Below are 22,500 nucleotides of genomic sequence, written 5' to 3'. Positions count from 1 at the left end.
TATGGATCTGTATTATCAGAACGAAAACAACAGCAACAACAATAACAAATCGATAAGTACACATCGATCGATATTATCGATTTTTACCCTTTGCTCTCTTTAGACTTTGATCTTTGTGCCTCTATTAGAACTTGACATTATTTTCCTTCTTAATATTTCATTTTATGTTATAAAATAAATTTGTCGAAAAATAGGGAACAGTCGGCTCTGAGCCGTTCTATCTCGAGATAGCTCCGGTTTCCTTTGAAATTTCCTGGAAGCAAGAATGCGCGATTGTGTTAGGATTTAGGTATTTGTGGAATTGAATATTTTGATCTACGTGAGTATTCCTCTCTGGATAGACACACACACACACACACACACATGCATACGATGAGTTTCTTTCGGTTTTCGTCTGCCAAATCCACTCACAAGGCTTTGATCGGCCCGAGGCTATATTAGAAGACACTTACCCAAGGTGCTAGCAGAGTCTGAAACCGGACCATGTGGAAAGGAAGCAATCTCTTTACCCAACAGCCATGCCTACGTCTCTTCCCTCTCTCTCTTCCTCTGTCTGTCTGTCTGTCTGTCTGTCTGTATATATATATATATATATATATATATATATATATATATATATATATATATATATATATATATACATACATTCAAAATGGAGACGAACAGTATTCCTCCAAATGATCGTGTGTGTGTGTATACATATAATAAGTATGTTATAGAAAGCATGAACTATTTACGGAGGGCTCGTAGAGACCCAATATATGTATATATATACGCATATAAATATACATATACATATGATAGTACCCCAGCATGGCCACAACCTTACTGCTGAAACGTGTAGAAGTATAAAAGAATAAAAGAAAATATATATATATATATATATATATATATATATATATATATATATATATATATATATATATATATACAGAGAGAGAGAGAGAGAGAGACTCACACTCATGTTTACTGCAATCTCACACCCATTGATTGTCATTGTAACTCTTCTTTGCGTTGTACCCAAATCAAGATCCTTCTGGCAAATAAAGGACCAATATTGTTTCATCTATTTTTCTCTTTCATTTTCATAATCCTCTCATTTTTTTTTTTCTTTACATTATTCTTTCGATTTTATTATTTATGTCCATTTGCTAATATCGCTATTCTTCCTCGCTCTCTTCCCATCTGCATGTATATATATATATATATATATATATATATATATATATATATATATATATATATATATATATATAGCGTTTATATATTCAATACAATTATGTTTGTTTGGTTCCTTATTTGTTGAAATATGTATTAGGTATTTTATTTTTTTTATTTTTCAACTTGTTCTTTTTATTGTGTCATTTTCTAATTTTGGTCCTCCTTAACAGGAAGTCTTCACAACAAGGAATAGAAATTTTGAGTTTTATGGAAAATCGATATAAAATTATATAGAATTTGTGATTCGGTTATTGGTTTATTTCTTTCTTTATTAATACACATACATACATACATACATACATACATACATACATACATACATACACACATATATATATATATATGTATATATTTGTAAAAATGCATCTCTCTTTCTCTATATGTATCTATAATCGTATTTATATATATATATGTATATGAACATATCCTAATATAGAATATGCATTATATATACGTATATACATATGGATATTATTCTTGTGCTAATATATATATATATGATACACATATATGTGTATATATGTACATGTTTATATATATATATATATACTTATATATATGCAAATATTTTTGATATATACATTCAGATATATACATATGCATAAATATATAAACACCTCCATATATATGTATGTGTGTGTGTGTGTGTGCTTGTGTGTATGCGCGCGTGTCCGCATGTATATATTTGGATATAAGTGTACATAAGTGGATATATATACATATAAGATACATATAAGATATATATATATATATATATATATATATATATATGTATCCTTGTACATGTGTGTGTGTGTGTGTGTGTGTGTGTGTGTGTGTGTGTGTGTGTGTGCGCGCGCGTTCTGGTGGGTATAGTGAAAACAATGTTGGAGTTAACCTATGTATATTAATATATTCAATTGATTCTATATTGATCTACAGCGTCTGTTCTTTTTTTTTATTTTGAAAATTCTTATCTCTCGTATCTGTCATATTTAATATAGGAATTAATGAGTTAGAAGTTTCCTTTATGTTTAAATCTATTTGAAAATTGTATGTCTGTTTGCACGTATGAATGTCAGAGCAGACGTATATACGTATGTATTTAGTCATGAATGTACGAGTGTATGTACATGTGAATGAATGCGCATGGAGGTATGTATATCTGTGAGTGTGTGCGTGTATGTATATACGTTTGAATGTATGAACGTACGTATGTATGTATATATGTATGTATGTGTGTATGCATGTATGTATGTGTGTATGTATGCATGTAATGCTTCTCTCCCGCCATATGCACCTAGGAATGTCTGTATCTAATTATCTATCCCTCTGCCTGTTTATCTCTGTATGCATACATACATACATACATACATACATACATACATACATACATACATACATGCACGCACACAAACACACACACACATACCTATTATTCATTTTGTCCCAAAGTAAAAAAGATAAAAAGAACTTTCAGTTTTTGCGTAATGAAATTTTACAGGTTGATTATATATTTATCGACAATATTTTACATATATTTATAATTTAAAATGACCACCGTTTGGTTTCACCAAGCCCTTAAATTGTTTTCAATTGACAAAATTACACCACATCGTCTTAAGAGGCTTATTTTGGTGTGACAGACTTGATATGAGATGCGTGGTTCAATGCTCTCTAATATGAGCCATATCGCAAATTCCATAAAATTGATATTAGGGCTTGGTGGGGGACAAATGGACTTGTCAATGGATGACAAATGGACAAATGGACTTGTCAAAAAGTAATTGGAAATGCCTTTTGGATCAAATTGAGTGAAGACAAAGCGATTTCCGATATGGCTGACAACACACCTCTCTTCTACATTTGCTGGTAAACTCTGATATTCTCTTTCATTCCTTCTTCAATGAACACCAAAAGTAATTTCGAAACGTAAGAATTAACAACTACCCAAACGATGATATCCGCTGGTTTCCGACCTGAAATATGTATTGACACCTTTGGGAATGCTTTATGGTGAAATGGCACAAATTCTATCGTTTTGGTAGTCGATCATAGTCTCCACATTGAAAAACTTCTCGTCCGGCCCAGCGAAGACTTGCTCTACAGAACGCTGTCTCGCCTTCAACATTTTTTTTCACACTGTCAAACAGTTTTTTGCTTGGAGGTACAACCTTTTGTCAATCCTTGTGTGCTTTCAGTTCTCAGTCCTCTTTAGCAATTCCCCTTTTATCAACATAACCGAAATATATAGCACTTTTGCCAAATTCCTCAAGCTCTTTAATGAGTTTTTCTTCACGCTCTCATTGACGATTTCAGTGATCATGCTGATACAAACAGAACAGCTTTTTCCATCAAACTAGATTAGGTGAACTGATTTACACCTCTTGAAAACTTTTCACACATTTAAAATAGCAATTCGGCAAACATTTCACTGTTTTATCACATCACAATTCCTTACACCAGGTATTGTTAATGGTTCGATTTGTTCAGGTTTTGTTTGCGCCATCGTATTTAATTAAGGATAAACGATAAAACAACAAAAGAATGATGAGAAGCGTTATACAACATTTGCAATTCTTTTTGCGAATATAAAAATATTTGAATTATTCTTTGAATAATGTGCAATTTATTCTTTAAATAATTGGAAAATGTATATGCCGCATCCGGTATATATATATGTATATATATATATACACACACACATGGCCTTGGCTATAAGTATAAAACATCCATCAAAATTAATTACTTTTAAGGTATGTGGCTAAATTAGGACAATAAAAATATACCAATAGTAATGCAAAAGGATTTTATTTTTATATATGGAACCTCCTTTGGTTTTAATGACTGCAATAATTCTTCGTTTGGATACCATGAGATTGTGACTTCCTTCTGGTGTTATACTCTCCTATACATACATATACACACAGACATATATGAATATATATATACATATATATATATATATATATATATATATATATATATATATATATATATATATATATATATATATATATATATGTACTTATGCACATTTGTTGGCACTTCATTGCATATTCTTATATATATCTTATATATATATATATATATCTTGCAACTTACGCTTTTATACATACATGCATGCGTTTGAGTTTGTGTACGTGTGTCACTATATGTGTTTTTGTATTGCTCATTCTCTTCTACAGTCTAAATCTCTAGTATGTTTCTATTTCTTTGTAGTGTTCCATTAACGGCTTCCAATTATCATTTTCTAATTAACCGAATTCTTGTAAATTTTGTGAAGGCAACCTTTATATGATGGATACTAAGGCAGTTAGCTACGCCAGCAGGTACCGCAATAATTAGAAGTATAGATCTATAATCCCTGTGTTATAGCTGTAAATTTCTCAGGATTTCGCCATAGGTATTGCTATTTTCGTATATTTCAGAATTATAATAATATCTGGAACCTGATATCTATTACCGTGTGCAATTTTTTCTCTCTTCCTCGGCGTATTGTATAGACATCGCACTTAAATTTTACGGAAGCACAGAACTAATATAACAGAGGTATACTTGTTTGGTAACTGAATTGCAGTGAGTCTATAGCCGTGACCAGATAGCAATTAGTGTCAGGAAAATTTTGACAATAGATGTTTGAGTGACTATTTGAATGAAGGTTGTCTTTCGTGGAGGCGTAATGACCGAGGTGGTTAGGGCAGCGGACTCGTAGTCGTAGGATCGCGGTTTTGATTCCCAGACCGAGCGTTGTGAGTGTTTATTGAGCGAAAACACCTAAAGCTCCACGAGGCTCCGACAGGGGGTGGTGGCGAACCCTGTTGTACTCTTTCTCCACAACTTTCTTTCACTCTTCCTGTTTTTTTTCGTTCCTGTATTTCACAGGGCCAGCCTTATCACAGTCTGTGTCACGCTGAATCTCCCCGAGAACTACGTTGAGGGTACACGTGTCTGAGGAGTGCTCAGCCACTTGCACGTAAATTTCATAAGCAGGCTGTTCCGTTGATTGGATCAACTGGAACCTTCGTCTTCGTAACCGACGGAGTACCACGAATGATCTTTCACGCTGTAATCACATAGAGGTGCACGCAGACACACACACATATATACATACATACATATATATATATATATATGTGTGTGTGTGTGTGTGTGTGTGTGTGTGTGTATGTATGTATATATATATATATATATATATATATATATATATATATACATACATACATACATACATACATACATACATACATATATATAGGCTCTAACAAGAACCTTTGGATTTGTTTATCCTTTCAGTGAACAATCTGTCCTCTAATGCTTTCTAATAATAAATAAATCGCCATATACTCAAGTGCGTTATGAAACTGCTGCCGAGTGATGAACACAACATCGCTTAGCATATTCTCGTTCGAATCCGCCAGAACGTATTAAGAATATTTATTCAAGTCGCTGTTCACCGTGCATATGACAATTTATTATTATTTGAAAGTTAACTGGAAATAATTACGCAGTGAAGAAAAATCAATATTTGTTCTCTTGTCAATATTTTATTATACTTTTGCTTATATTTTGCTAATATTTTAATTTATTTATGTATTTATTTAATTTGCTAACTTTATGTCGACAAGCACGAAGGAATATTTTATTTATCTGTATGTGTTAGTATCGCCTGTTTTATTCATCTTTTTTGCCGACATTAATTTTTATACATGAGAATCAATAAATCTCTAGACTCAACATGCTATACTTACATACATTACAGCTATACATACAGAACCATATCGCAGTAATATTAATAATTAACACATAACCATTTCTAGACAATCCTTTTTAAATATCCTCTTTATTAAAGTTACCAACACAAATTCCACCTCTGTTTTCGTTCAGGAAAATCTACAAGGTCTTTTTTCGCTTGAGTCAAGACACATGAAAGGGCTACTGAGCATATGAGTGAGTCAGTATCTGCTCATCTGGTGTGTGGATTCAGGCACAGGTGATAGGCTAAATAGGAAGCGCTCTTCGCAACTACGATGTTTCACGTTCGAATGCGCTGGTGGGGGTTCAGCAAAGCCATGTGAGAGAATTAGAGTAAACGCAAATTGTACAGAGAGGTGCCGGTTGGAGTGGACCTGTAATTCAAAAGCTAATCCTTGTTGCAAACTGTGCCGCGCTAATTCAAACTGAGAATTGCGCTAGAGGTGCACGTGTCTGTGGAATACTCAGTCACTTTCCACACTAATTTAATAACAGGTTGTCTAGTTGAACGAAATCGATGTCAGAGTTCATTAGCATATGCAGCAATATACAAATAGATATGCTTTCATTTAAGTAATGTTTGCCCGTGTGTGCATAGTACACGGGTGTGCATAACTGAGCGTGCAGTTTTCGCAAAAGCTGTCACACACTCAAAGTGATGTGCGCAGGCGCATTGTCGAGATGAAACAACCACTTTCCACTTGGCTAACAGTCAGAGCGTTTTCGTCTCACTGTGTCTCGCAAATGCTTCAGAATTGCCAAGTAAAATGTTGGGTTAGCAGTTTGACCAGGAGGAACAAATTCTGTGTGGACAGTTCCTTTCGTATCAATGAAACAACTCGGCGTCGTCTTGACATTGGAATTTACTTGATACGCTTTCTAGGAGCGTGGCGATAGACTGGATAATTTTGGATTTCCAGAAAACGAAATTAACTAGCTAACTTGCACTTTACAAATACTATCTGTTAAGTGGAACAATAAAAATATGGAAAACTTTTGTCAAGTTTAAAATGTGGCATTATTTTCGTTATCTAAATTCCAACGATGGAGCTTTGTATCTTTCTTAGAATTCGGATCCTTCTTCAGAGGAAGAATTCAAGAAAACGTACATACATACATGCATACATACATACATACATACATAAATGTACGTAGAAATGCTTGCATTTTCTAAAAGAGAACATAAGAAACTGACATGCATCCTTCACATCCCATCGGCACAAAGGCAATTAGTATGGCATTCCAAAGATTCTCCATCTGAGATTCTTTACATTAATATATGCACACGCTTGGCTGTGACACAAAAGAAAAAAATTGATTTCAGACAAGAATACCTTAGAATCACATATTTACTAACGCCAGGAACTCTCTTAACTCAAAAGTCTTGTCACGTTGTTAGCGACCAGTTTGAACATCATTAAGAATATTTTTAAAGAAATACATATACATAAATTATATATAAATAGAGTTAGAAGACATTTTTAAATATTAGTAAGAGCAATAATACCTTAGTGCTGAAGAGACTTGTCCAAAACAGAACAACATATACGCACACAATAACAGAATCACATATTTACTAACGCCAGGAACTCTCTTAACTCAAAAGTCTTGTCACGTTGTTAGCGACCAGTTTGAACATCATTAAGAATATTTTTAAAGAAATACATATACATAAATTATATATAAATAGAGTTAGAAGACATTTTTAAATATTAGTAAGAGCAATAATACCTTAGTGCTGAAGAGACTTGTCCAAAACAGAACAACATATACGCACACAATAACAGAATCACATATTTACTAACGCCAGGAACTCTCTTAACTCAAAAGTCTTGTCACGTTGTTAGCGACCAGTTTGAACATCATTAAGAATATTTTTAAAGAAATACATATACATAAATTATATATAAATAGAGTTAGAAGACATTTTTAAATATTAGTAAGAGCAATAATACCTTAGTGCTGAAGAGACTTGTCCAAAACAGAACAACATATACGCACACAATAACAGAATCACATATTTACTAACGCCAGGAACTCTCTTAACTCAAAAGTCTTGTCACGTTGTTAGCGACCAGTTTGAACATCATTAAGAATATTTTTAAAGAAATACATATACATAAATTATATATAAATAGAGTTAGAAGACATTTTTAAATATTAGTAAGAGCAATAATACCTTAGTGCTGAAGAGACTTGTCCAAAACAGAACAACATATACGCACACAATAACAGAATCACATATTTACTAACGCCAGGAACTCTCTTAACTCAAAAGTCTTGTCACGTTGTTAGCGACCAGTTTGAACATCATTAAGAATATTTTTAAAGAAATACATATACATAAATTATATATAAATAGAGTTAGAAGACATTTTTAAATATTAGTAAGAGCAATAATACCTTAGTGCTGAAGAGACTTGTCCAAAACAGAACAACATATACGCACACAATAACAGAATCACATATTTACTAACGCCAGGAACTCTCTTAACTCAAAAGTCTTGTCACGTTGTTAGCGACCAGTTTGAACATCATTAAGAATATTTTTAAAGAAATACATATACATAAATTATATATAAATAGAGTTAGAAGACATTTTTAAATATTAGTAAGAGCAATTGTTCTTCTATTCATTAGAAATCTATCGAACCTAGAAACATTTTCAATTGAAAAAAGAATGTTGGATTAAAAACACAAAACTGAGAACATTCTCCCAAAACTCGATGCTTATTTAGCGAAAAATAATAAACAAGTAACAGTAGTTTCGATATCTGGACACTGTAATACTTAGAGGAAGCAGAAAAAGAGTTGACTTGGCAAAACAGGGTACACAAGAAGAAATAATAGATACAGACAACATTCTAGTCTTTCACAAGTAAAACCATTTAGCAAAAGCCGAAGTAGTCATGCGTGGAAAAAAATATCGGGAAACATCAAGAGATAAATGATCGAACTTTATATTCCAGTGATCTCATTCACATCTATCAACAAATAAAACGTATGAGACACTGAGCAGAGTTAATAAATAAAGACATTTTTGGCTTCGAACAGGCGACCATATTCCTTTGAATTATATTATCATGAACAGATCATACGGAATCATCGTCACGTTTTTGTAGAGACTGGTTAGAAATGGTATCATTTGTTCGAATGGGATAATTGCCAATCTGTGAGAAAGAACACTTTAAAAATTGGTCTAAAAGATGCTACCGATGCTGGAAGTGCAAACTATTTTCAAGGGTTCACCAACCGTAAACAAGATCTTAGGAGACTTAGTAACAGAAATATCTAATTGTTGTAAATGCTTTATCTTTTATTTAAGTCTTTGGACTGCGCCCATACTGGTGCACTACCTCGAAGATAGATAGACAGACAGACAGACAGACAGACAGACAGACAGACAGACAGGTAGGCAGGTGGGTAGGTAAGTAGGTAGATAGATAGATAGATAGATAGATAGAAATACAGCTAGAAAGATATATAGATTGACAGATAGATAGGCTACAGACAGATATGTAGATAAATAAATACACAGACAGACAAACAGACAGACAGACAGACAGACAGACAGACAGATAGAGAGAGAGAGAGAGAGATAGAGAGAGAGGGGGGAGGGGGGATTGAAACGCACACAAACACATAACCAGAGTGTATTTCCTAATTAGTTTTCTAAACCATTTTTCACGTTTATTACAATGTCGACTATGTACTGTCTCCCGTGTGTACAAATGTGTAGTGTATGTGTACTTTCTTGTATGCATTGTGGTAAATGTGGTTTACGATACATACCTAAGGTCATATTGCCGGCAGGTGACTGCAATCTTAACGGTTATCAATAAGTTTCTACATTCTGAACCAGTCTGTCAATTAATTTTCTGTATACTGGTTGTTGCAAATTTATGTACGTGTGTGTGTGTGTGTGTGTGTGTGTGTGTGTGTGTGTGTGTAGCGTGATTTCAAATAATTGCACATGACATGTTGATTTCTATTTGAATACTGTTCTGCTTGATATTTCAATCAAATTTACCAAATGATATGAATGCATACATGTGTATACATATATATGTATGTGCCCACGTACTATGCATATGTGTATGTGCATGTATATTTGTACGTTATAAGTATGCAAATATACGCATTGTACATATATGTTTATGTGTTGCATGTAACGCCTAAGCACGTATATATAACAAACCGCGCAGTAGCCTTCTGGTAAATGTAACCTATTGACTTTCTTCATTAATGTAATGTCAAAGGAGCAACATGAGTGGGCGGGTAAAGTAAACAAAGGGAAGAGGTCGGGGAAAAGCAGAAAAAACAATTTGAAGAACGAGATCAGAATAAAACAATCAATATCCCACAGCTGATGCGACATGAGTTATGTGTATGTGGAAGATCTGTATGCTAGTAATAGCAGCCAACTCTCCCTCCTGCTCACACCTTAACTTTGTCAAAAAATTCAAGGAGATTATGTATGCCATCTGAGTTCGAATTCTGCCCATATTTTGTATAGAATTAATGTTATATTTGACAGTTTTTCTTTTACGTAAAATCTTTAACCCATTACCTCCTATAATTCTATTAACTGAAACTTTGATTTCTAGCATAAAGCAGCCTTAGAAACACGCTGGAATGATCAAAATAACATTTTAAATAGAAATAAGCGGGATATTGGGTGAAAAATTAGCAAACCTCATTTGAATATCAGAGAAATATACCTAGTAGATATAACAAAAAGGTTAGATATGCATAAATATTGACAGATAATTACGAAATTTGTAATTTTTAAGTGATCTCATATAAGATCACTGGTAGGTAATGGGTTAAATATCTCATATTTGTTGCATGTAATATATTCTAGGAAAGAAAAAAGTGGTACTTCGTAGTATTTTGTCCGTCCTTACGTTCTGAGTTTAAATTCCGCCACGGTCGACTTTGCCTTTCATCCTTTCGGGTAACAACTAAGAATTCGGGTAACAACTAAGAATTCGGGTAACAACTAAGAATTCGGGTAACAACTAAGAATTCGGGTAACAACTAAGAATTATCAAATAGATTCAGGGTTGCTTTTTAGAAAATATTACAAAAATTATAAAGAAGCCTTTTTCTTTCCTTGTTATAACTGACCTTATTTTTCTTTCTTATTACTTTCAGTGGGTGTGTCAAGGTTTTGTGATAGCGTTCAGCTATTTTCAGTCTACTCACTTCTACTGGATGTTTGCTGAAGGCCTGTATCTACATATCATCGTTGTCTGGACTTATTCCGCGGATAAGATGCATCTCTGGCATTTCTTACTAATTGGCTGGGGTGAGTACGTAGTTCTATTTCACATCATTGTCTTGATTTTTTTTCCAGGGTCTCAGAAACTGTTGGGAGAGAGAAAAAGAAGAGACTATGATTTACGGGTGGTTGCCGTATGAAGCAGCGCAGTAAGGTTTCGAGTTATTCTCGAACTTATTCTCCATAGATTCTATGAGTCCAGAAGCAATATTGTTTATAATTTTCATATCAATTATAATTTTAAAATTCACCTTAATTTCAGGATTTATCTGCGTTGTGCGAAACATCCCACTGCGTAACATCTTGGGCCATTGTCTTGTACAATACCCTCGGATCAAGCCTTGTGAGTGGATTTGGTAGACGGAAACTGAAGGAAGGTGTGTTTACGTTTCCGTAACTTAGCGGTTCAGCAAAATTGATAGATAGAAAAACTATCAGGCTTTAAAAAGATAAGTACTGGATTCGATTCCATCGTCTAAAACTTCTTCAAGACAGTGCCCCAGCATGGCCGCAGTCTAATGACTGAAACAAGTAGTAGATAAAAAATAAAAGATTGTTTCAGGATTTTGTACAAGAACCAAGAAATTTGATGTAAAGTAAATAATTATTGTAGCGTTTACTAAATTTCTTGATATTCACTATAACGGTAGAAGTGTACTTCCAAAGTTATCCGTCATGTGACAGTCAACTCTTTAGTTTATATAATAGCTACCATATGTTGTGTCAATGGAAAATCCATGGTTATTTTGCAATCTGTAAGATTGTTTGTGAGATAAGAGAAAATCGTTGAAATACAAATTTCTTTTGAAATCATATTTTTCTCTGGAGCATTTTGGATTTTTTTTTCCTTTTCTTTTTTTTTTTTTTATTTCAGATGGTGTAAAACCCGCATAGGTAGGAATGATGTTACATTGTTTGAAAAAAGAAAAATCTTTGAAAACTATATTTTTGTCACCTCTTCTGTTCTGAAAATATTTATCTATTATTTTTATCTTCAAGTCAAGAAATATATATACGATCTAGGAAGAGGTGCATACACATGATCGATAGAAAATATTGATTCGCAACTTCTTGTGCTTTTCATTGTGACTATATTATCAAAGTGGCGGCACAATGGCCCAGTGGTTAGGGCAGCGGACTCGCGGTCGTAGCATCACGGTTTCGATTCCCAGACCGGGCGTTGTAAGTGTTTATTAAGCGAAAACATCTAAAGCTCCATGAGGCTCCGGCAGGGGGTGGGTGGCGAACCCTGCTGCCCTCTTTCTCTCTCTCTCTCTCTCTCTCTCCTTCTTCCTGTTTCTGTTGTACCTGTAATTCAAAGCGGCCAGCCTTGTCACACGATTTTTTCGCTGGTGTTCTCTCTTAAATTCCCATCATATCGCTTTCTCTCTTATACTGTTTCCCTTCTTCCTTTACTCTCTCTCTCTCTCTCTCTCTCTCTCCTCGTCTTTGATCCTTCTTTCACGTCTTCTGTTTCTCCTTAACCTCTTATCTCTCTATGCCATTGGCTCCTTATACCACTCTCTCTAACTCTCTCTCCTTCTTTCTTCATCTCTTTCTCTCTCTGTACTGATATCTCTCTCTCTCTTTTCCTCTCTCTATCTCTCTCACTCTACCTTTCTTTATCTCTCTCTACCACTTTATCTCTCTACTTTTCTCTTTCTACCTCTCTATCTTGCTCTCTCTTTCTCTCTCTACTTCATTCCATCTCTCTCTGTGCCTCTCCACCTCTCTATTTCTTCCTCTGCGTCTCTTTCTACCTTTCTATTCCTATCTCTACCTCTCCACCTCTCCATCTCTATCTCTGTCTTTTTCTACCTTTCTATTTCTCTCAACCACTCTCCCGCCCTTTCTGCGCATCTCTCTCTCTCTCTCTCTCTCCTTTACTCTCTCTCTCCCTCCTTTACTCCCCCTTCTCTCTCTTTTACTCTCAGATGTCAGCAAACATGGCTTTTAGTGACATAAAACAACAACATAACAGTTTGATCAATGAGAAAATTAATGGACTCCCCTGGCGACTCATTCGAGTTATTTTCAATTTCGTTTTACTAACATTTGAGTAACTGAACCACGTTAACCAGCCTTAGTGTCATCGTTCCTCGTCGCTAGTTCTTCACATGTGGGACACCGTAGCATTGATCACTCGATCGATCACCGTATTAATGATACATGATCCCTTGGTTCGTTTACAGATAGAGACGATGACGAAAACAACAACGGATTTCACGCCGCCGGTTATAATTATCACTTCATTCTTAAATAATTTGCAATATCGACGCATCATGAACAGGAAGCTGAGTAGAAAAGGAAAAATCAGTACAAATCTTGTTGCACTATTTTCTTTGGAGTGTCTTTTCTTTTTTTAAATTCTAATCTTGATGGATTTTGTTTTATTCTTTATATCTCTTACGTGTATAAAAATATGAACTTATCGTGAACTTTCTTTCAACGTAATTTACCAGCCTACAGTGGAGGCGCAATGGCCCAGTGGTTACGGCAGCAGACTCGCGGTCATAGGATCGCGGTTTCGATTCCCAGACCGGGCGTTGTGAGTATTTATTGAGCGAAAACACCTAAAAGCTCCACGAGGCTCCGGTAGGGGATGGTGGCGAACCCTTCTGTACTCTTTCACCGCAACTTTCTCTCACTCTTATTTCCTGTTTCTGTTGTGCCTGTAATTCAAAGGGTCAGCCTTGTCACACTGTGTCACGCTGAATATCCCCGAGAACTACGTTAAGGGTACACATGTCTGTGGAGTGCTCAGCCATTTGCACGTTAATTTCACGGGCAGGCTGTTCCGTTGATCGGATCAACTGGAACCCTCGACGTCGTAAGCGACGGAGTGCTGACATAACCAGTCGCCTAAAACATCAAAGCCTCCTGTCACCGTTGTGAGATCTATGATATATTGGTTTAAAATTTGACACAAGGTCAATAATTTAGGGGGTGGGGATAAGTCTAATAGACAGACCTCAATATTTAACTAGTACTTATTGTATCGACGGCATTTGAACTCAGAGCATAAAGTCGGAAGAAATGCCTCTAAGCATTTAGTCCGGCGCGGTAACGATTCTGCCAGTTCGCTACCCTGGAATAATGATGCACTGGTTTCAATCTTTGGCACAAGGCCAGCAATTTGGAGCAAGTGGGTATGTATCCATTACATCGACCCCAGTGTTCAACTTATGCTTATTGTATCGTTTCTGAGGGGACCCAAGGCAAAGTAGATTCCGACGGCATTTGAGCTCAGAACATAAAATCTTCTTATCCACAGATCTACGCCTCATAAATTTTCAAACACTATCCATTGAATGGTTCTTCTGTTTTCATAATCAGTAGCAGCATCCAATAAGAAGTGGTGCCATCTATATAGTCTTATATATGAAAGCAGTGGGATGTCTTTGGCTTCTTCTCTGGCCAATTTCGTCGAAGAAATGAACCTCAACTACATAATTTAACCAAGCACTCACCATTTGTGTAGATCGCACCGCTGTCGTTTCCCACACCTTCGATTCATATAATTTTCGAATGGCTGTTCACAGTATGGTGGATTTGGATGTGGGTAGTTGAGGGCGTTGCTCATAAATACAACACTCTGGTTGTGATTCCTGTAGCGACAGGAAAAGAACTGGTTCTCCGGTATCTTTTCATCTAGATTAGACACACACACACACACACACACACACACACACACACATACACACACAAACACACACACAAACACACACACACACACACACACACACACACACACACTCACACCACTATTAGATCGCCATTATCTGTTCAGATGAACGGTGTGCCGTACATCAGATGTAGAAATCTGAGCAGAGTAAGCGCCAGATGAAGCGTTGCGTTCAAGAAAATAACGCATCGCCCGGTCCGAGAACTGAACTCACGGTCTCACGGTGACAAGTGCAACACCCTAATCTCCAGACCACGCACCCTCAGACAAACGACATACTATTAGATCATAATGTGTTTATTATTTTCTTTTTCTTTCTCTTTATGGTCTCTATCTTATCTAAGTATCAAACGACATTACGTTGTTTTTAAAGAGATCACAGTAGATTGCATACTGGTCACAAGAAGATCACAAGAAGATAATTAGATACTCATTTCTTGGCTCCAGTTTCTTGACCGGTGATTACTTTATTGTAAAAACAGACATCACATCCTCTTCCCCTGTTTCTTATGAGTATAATCTAAAATAAGTAATTCAGAGGCATATCTATCTATCTATCTATCTATCTATCTATCTATCTACCTATCTATCTATCTATCTATCTATCTATCTATCTATCTATCTATCTATCTATCTATCTATTTATCTATCTATCTACCTATCCATCAATCTATCTATTTATCTATCTATCTACCTACCTATCTGTCTATCTATCTATCTATCTATCTATCTATCCATCATTCTATCTATCTATCTATCTATCTATCTATCTATCTATCTATCTATCTACCTATTTATCTATATATATATATATATATAGAGAGAGAGAGAGAGAGAGAGGGGGGAGCGATAATAAATAGTCAGATGGAGAGGGAGAGTGAGAGATAAAGAGAAACAGAGAAAGCGATCGATAAAGACATAGATGGGTAGCTAAAATGAGTGGGACAGAGAGAGAGAGAAAGAGACAAACGGAGAAAGGGAGAAAGCAGGAGAAAAAGAAAAAGAAAAAGAAGTGGCATCGCGGTATCTACGTCGACAAATACAACTCGAACTTCAGATTAGTTATTTTCTTTTGAAATATCTGATCTCAGATCACGACGTACGAACGTACGTAACTAGAGGCATTTTAAACATACCTTTCCCTTGATCTTCATTCAAGATGCGTATTTCACTGGCTATAATGTTTAATGCTGTTCTTTTTCGAAATAAATTGTTTGCTTTGTGACAAACTTCGCTTGACCGTAAATCTGATTTAGATATATTCTAAGGGCAATTTTCTTACGTTTTTTCCTATCACTAATTAGCAAGAAACCACTAACTAAACAGTTTGGTCATTGCCTCCATTGTTGTGGCGGTGGTGGTGGGGGGGGGGGGGTAGTTAGTTGCTGCTTGTTTTATGTGATTATTAAGATAGCATGAAATTATTTTGTTTTAAGAAAAGAAAAGAAAAGAAAACCTTTGTAGATTACTGATCTTGGAAAAAGAGAAAGTATATCAGAAAACGGTAAACTAGACACCATATATACATAAAAAATTATTTTAAAAATATTCTTGTTAAATTCTATAATAAAGATCCTGAACGTAACGAAGATAAGTTATAAAAGAGGATTTGGTGTCAATTTTTCGGAAATATTGGATCGAAACGCACAGTTAATCGAAGTAACAGTTGCCCGAATCAAAAATTAATCGAATTATGGTAAATATGCAAAATGCGAAAAGTCAATTAAGTAATAAATAATTAAATAATAAGTATGTGTGTGTATTGTTTATGTTTTTCCATTCCAGAACTTTACGTTAATGTTCACTTATGGCCTTTAATTTATTTATGGGCCAAACTCTGTTGAGTTTGAATCAGTAATAGCAAATGCCGATAATGTTCTCAGGAAGCAATATATAGTTCACCAAGATTATAAATGGTTTTCTATTCTCATTTTATGGGTGGTTGTACACTGTATTTGTGTATTGGACACGACTTAAATATTTTATTAAAACGCTTTCCAGATATGTCTAGTACATATATACATATATATATACATACTAGCTTTCCAGTTAACAAAATTGGAATGAACTCATTGTGAAAATTCAAGATTGATATTTCATTTGAGCAAGTTTCATTGCATACCAAAAAGATATATAAACATCTAGCGAAAGCACGTAGCTTTCTTTGGAGACAAAACTTAAAACTTCGAAGAAGGGAGCACAATCATTCCTATCATTATACAGCTCCCTCTAATTCTGTACAATGAGTAGAAACTATCAAACTCCATTCACGGCTGTGAAACACTGTCAAGTACAATAACTGTCCAACAATGTTCTTTTTCTGGTATTTCCTTATTTCTTAATTGGAATTTAGAAACCGATTTTAATATCAAGTAAAAAGAAAACAGCTTGAAAGTGATTTTTAATCAGCGAGTCACATCCTCTGACTTGTTAACATGTGCATATTCTATTTTACGTTGATGTTTTAGTAAAGTAAAGTTACATTGGATAATCATTTGGAACGGATTCCTCTCTCTCTCTCTCTCTCTCTCTCTCTCTCTCTCTCTCTCTCTCTCCTGAAGAGGTAAAATCGATATTGTGTGTCCCATTTCGTTGTGTGTAGTGTGTTAAGAGGTTCCGATATATGATTATGGTGTACAGTATAATTTCACACAGTGTCCCTTGTGAATAGTGTAGATCAGTATAATAATGGATAACGATCCGGCACCGAACGATGTGCGGCATAACGGAACATGAACTGGCGTTTTAAGGCAAAGACCACTTGAAACGGATTATAATTGGTTGAAAGTCTGCGTGTGTGTTCCACACAGTCGCTCGATAATGCGTTAGTAAGGCCGCCCACATTATAAACTCTAGGTAAAGTGTGAGCTATTTAAGGGGGCATTACATTGCATTAAAGTGGCATTATAGTGCAGTAATGGTATTGCGATGCGAACAGTGGACTGCAATCAGTTGATCTTCAGTTAAACGGAAATAATATGAACTATCGGGTAGGAGGAGAAAGAGAAAGATAGAAAGAGTAACATAGAGAATGAGAGTAACAATCTGTGTGAAAGAAAGAGACAGAAACACAGACAAGCTGATGTAGGGAGAGAGAAAGAGAAAGGGGGTGGGTAACAGATAGACATAATGGGAAAGAATACGCGTAGCTGAAAATATTTACAAATGTGTTTGTGTGGGACAGAAAGATATCAAAATATTAAATAAAGTGAGGAGCAAAATGGAATAAAATAACAGGGACACAAACAGTAATGAATACCAAACAATAAAACCACACAAAAAAAAATGATAAACAAAATAAAATGGATAAATAAAACAAACAAAATGGCGTCTGTACATATTGTTTTCTAACGACGATTGACACAAAACCCTAACACTAACAATACTTAGGCCGATATTTATATTAAATATTGCCAACGTACAAGTAACCCTAGCTTGCATCTGGCATTTCCACTTCAGTAAGATTACGGTAGATTCAGGCCGTTGGTGGGATTCTCTGTTATCATTATCAATAATTCTGTCTTTTAATCTACCATTTATTCCCAACAGTGTAAAGAGAAGTTGAAATACGAAACGATATTCCAAGAGGAATTTTACTCTCTGGATTCGTTTATTTCTTTTTAATTTCATATCTATTTATTATTCATAAGATTATTTTAATTTTTTACTATTTTTTTCGGCGAGATCATTTCTTTCTTCTTCAGTGAGTCCACACTTACATAAACACGGACACACATATACACACACACACACGCATATGTGTGAATTTATGAATACATTAGATATGCAAATATATATATAAATATGTATATGTGTGAGTGTATACATGTATATGCATGTTTGATTTATGCATGTGTGTGAGTATATATATATACATATATGTATATATATATATATATATATATATATATATATATATATATATATATATATATATAGAGAGAGAGAGAGAGAGAGAGAGAGAGAAAGAGGTGGTGAACACATAATTCAGTGTGTGTGTTGTATATATATATATATATATATATATATATATATATATATATATATATATATATCATACACATTCACACACACACATATATACAATAGGGTGCTGAAAGGTTTCTGGTTTTAAGGGTATCGCGAAAGGCCTGGCTGGAGGTCCAACCTTCTGAGTTCTTTTGCAGGACTTAGAGAAGCTGAAGGACTTCTGCAATATGTGTGTGAATCTGAGAGTCGAGTACATTATACATATTTATAACTTAACCTCATACTGAGAACCGGGAACTTTTCAGCACCACTTCGTATACATACATGCATATACATGAATACATACATACATTACATACATACACATATATATATACACATATTCATACACACACACACACACCTTTCATAAAGTGTTTAGGTACCTTTGGGCATACCAAAAAGTCACTTCATTATGTGTTTTCGCTTTTTATTGAAATTTTCCTTTATCCTATGTTGCTTTCAACCAAGTAAAGATGAATGCTTATAGAATTCCTTAGCATTTTTCGGTTTCACTGAGAATGTCAAAATCAGGTCGAAACCGTGTTTGGCAATCCATTTGTGCTTTCAACAAAGCTATTTATTTCAAGACACATGATTCTACGAGAAGATTCTACGTTTGTTTACACTTTGTAAATATGTATACGCAGCGGTATTTTAACATAAGGCGACTTCATTTTCGTATATTAATTTAATTCTAGTCTGGCTAATACAAATCCCCAATGTATTATTTACCGAATCCTGTATCAGAACAAGCTTAACACAGAACGTCTGAGTTATTAGTCACTGAGGAAGACATATCTGTTTGAAACAAGTCTCTGATAATCCACCGCTGTTCTGAAGATACTCATGTATTTTAAAAGACAAATATGTCTTTTCGCGAAAATCTTCCAGGACAAAATGTAACACCTAATGACGTTTTACGTTTGTTTTGGGTTTTTTTTCCTTTATTAATTTCATTGTAGCCTGGCTAACGCTCGCGAAAATCCTTGAAGGTTTTGTTTACCGATTACCGTTTCGGAATAAACATTTGTCGGCTTAGCTCAGAATATCCAGAATATTCGCCGGAAACCATGTATGCCGATCCATTGTTCTGAAAAAAGCTTCTACGAGAAGTTTCTCAGAGAAATATTTCAGCTAATACCGTTCCACAATTATACACACTTTATAAATGTGTATACACGCAGGTACTTTGTCATAAGTCTGCTTCAGTTTTGTATATTAATTTAATTCTAGCTTGACCAGCATTCACACATATCAGAAATTAATTTGTTTACCAATTTCTGATGTGTGAATGCTGGTCAGAGACCAAAATCAAGTAGGTACACTGTGTCTGGCAATGCATAAGTATGCTGAGCGAGGGTCTGTGCTTCTAAAACTAAAATCTCTTAGAGGAGTTTCAACCAAATAACAAAATACAGCTTGTGTCGTTCCACCTCTGTATACACATTATAAATGTGTATACACATCAGTATTTTAATCTAATTGTGTTTTATGAACGCATATTATTATCATTTTTAGTTTATTTTGTTAGAATTTATTTTCTCATAACTAATCTTCATACTTATTTTTGCACCATAGTTGACTGTTCACCTTTCTGTTTACTCAGGTTATATTTGGATTTGATTAATTTAATAAGAATATCTAGTTGGGAAAATGTACAAAATATAAGTATCACACACGAAAATAGATTATGAACAGGTGCAATTCGTACACATACAAATAGAAATGTTGGCATCCTTAAAAACACACACAAAGCCCGCATGTATATGTGAGTATATGTACATATAAATGAATGATTACAAGGAAAAGGTTGACAGATTATTTGAAGACCAGATTTACGAAGATAGATACACTGAAATAACAGACAACCTTTTATTTCCAAATATTAATAAAATTATACTCTGCTGAAGAATATTTAATAATCTTTCAGGTTAATATTGACGATATAACCCGACATAAAAAAAACGTACACGCTTACATACATATGTATGCATGTATGTGTATATAATACACACACTTACACACGCACATACACACACAAACATATATATATATATATATATATATATATATATATATATATATATATATATATATATATATATATATATATATATATATATATATATGTGTGTGTGTGTGTGTGTGTATATATATGGCTTTTATAAGTACACATGCTTGCAATCGTATATAGTATGCGTAAATAAATGGAGTGATGAATTCATAAATACGCAAGTATATCTATATCTCTTGTGACATGGGTGACTCTACAGAAAAGATGAGCATTATCACTCTTTCTCTCTCTCTCTCTCTCTCTCTCTCTCTCTCTATATATATATATATATATATATATATATATATATATATATATATATATATATATATATATATATATATATATATATATATATATATACATATATACATACATGCATAGGTTATGTATAAACATACAAACACGTAAATATACGTTTGTCTGTATATATTTATATATTTATAAATTTGTATATTAAAATACGTATTCATATGTACATACATTCATTCATTCCCTCTCGGCTTCCACAAACACACACAAACACTCCTTCACTCTCTCTCTCTCTCTCTCTCTCTCTCTCTCTCTTTCTCTGTTTCTCTCATTCTTCCATTCCTGCATACACACACGTATATATACGTATATATGCTTAGATGTATCACACAGTTTCTGAACGTAGTCACTACGCCTCTGGCATAAGTGTAACTAAAAAAATATTACATGACTAAAATATATAAGCACTTCTGGCTATTTTCATACCCCTACAATAATATGCGTATGCGTGTATATATATATATATATATATATATATATATATATATACTCACACATTATATATATATATCTACACATTATTTGTATATCCCTAACGTTACCATAAACGAATTTAAAAGATATATATATATATATATATATATATATATATATATATACTAGTATTATAACCCGATTTCATTCGGGTCTACTCGGGCCACATTTTAAAGATGAGGAATTTTTCCCAAGCGGCCACACATTTCAATTGAGCAAACTCAAAGTTGCCGTGCAAATTCCCCATCACTTTTAACATAGGTGGGCAAATCTTCAGGTCAATCCGACCACATTAACTAACACTTTTGCCTACACAATTGCTTGTGAGACAACGTCCACCCTTTTCGCAAATATATAGTAGATATATACACACACACGTAAGTATATAAACTCTATCTTTTATATATATATATATATATATATAAATCAGTAAATAGTGGGGTTGTGGTACCCGCACGTGGAGAAATAATAGGAAAATGAAAAATAATAGCAAGGTGTGAATGCATCCTCTTCGTTGCAATTGTTTAAAATAAACAATTTTGTTCGCCACATGTCTTCATTTGGTTATCAACCGTTACCCACAATCCATTGAGACTACCACCCACAAACTCATCACGTACCGCTCATAGCCATTGTCCTACCACCAGGGCCACTACATTCTATAAATGCTGTTAAGACAGTTAAGAATTGGTTTACGTTGGGCATCTTATTGTTAATCTTTATATA

The 22,500-nt window shown here is 34.3% G+C and overlaps 1 protein-coding gene and 1 long non-coding RNA gene across 3 annotated transcripts in view; one reads left to right on the top strand and one right to left on the bottom strand.

Moving 5' to 3' along the window:
• Positions 1-22,500, top strand: part of LOC106870026 (corticotropin-releasing hormone receptor 2) — a 226,827-nt gene that overhangs the window by 159,601 nt on the left and 44,726 nt on the right. For both annotated transcript variants that reach the window (XM_089365681.1, XM_089365682.1), the window contains exon 6: positions 11,113-11,266. In XM_089365681.1, the coding sequence (XP_089221807.1) occupies positions 11,113-11,266 (154 nt within the window). The remainder of the gene's footprint in view (positions 1-11,112; positions 11,267-22,500) is intronic.
• The window catches only part of LOC149131975 (uncharacterized), a 44,868-nt gene that overhangs the window by 17,314 nt on the left and 5,054 nt on the right, over positions 1-22,500 (bottom strand). Inside the window, exons 2-3 of the long non-coding RNA XR_016244934.1 lie at positions 11,491-11,761; positions 11,086-11,325 (exon numbers count right to left, since the gene is read on the bottom strand). This is a non-coding gene — a long non-coding RNA (uncharacterized LOC149131975). The remainder of the gene's footprint in view (positions 1-11,085; positions 11,326-11,490; positions 11,762-22,500) is intronic.

Source organism: Octopus bimaculoides, chromosome 18 (assembly GCF_046866305.1).
Source record: "Octopus bimaculoides isolate indiv1 chromosome 18, ASM4686630v1, whole genome shotgun sequence".
NCBI classification, from domain to species: domain Eukaryota; kingdom Metazoa; phylum Mollusca; class Cephalopoda; order Octopoda; family Octopodidae; genus Octopus; species Octopus bimaculoides.
Note: the sequence above shows the minus strand (reverse complement) of the source record. Positions and strands in the feature narration are given on the sequence as shown.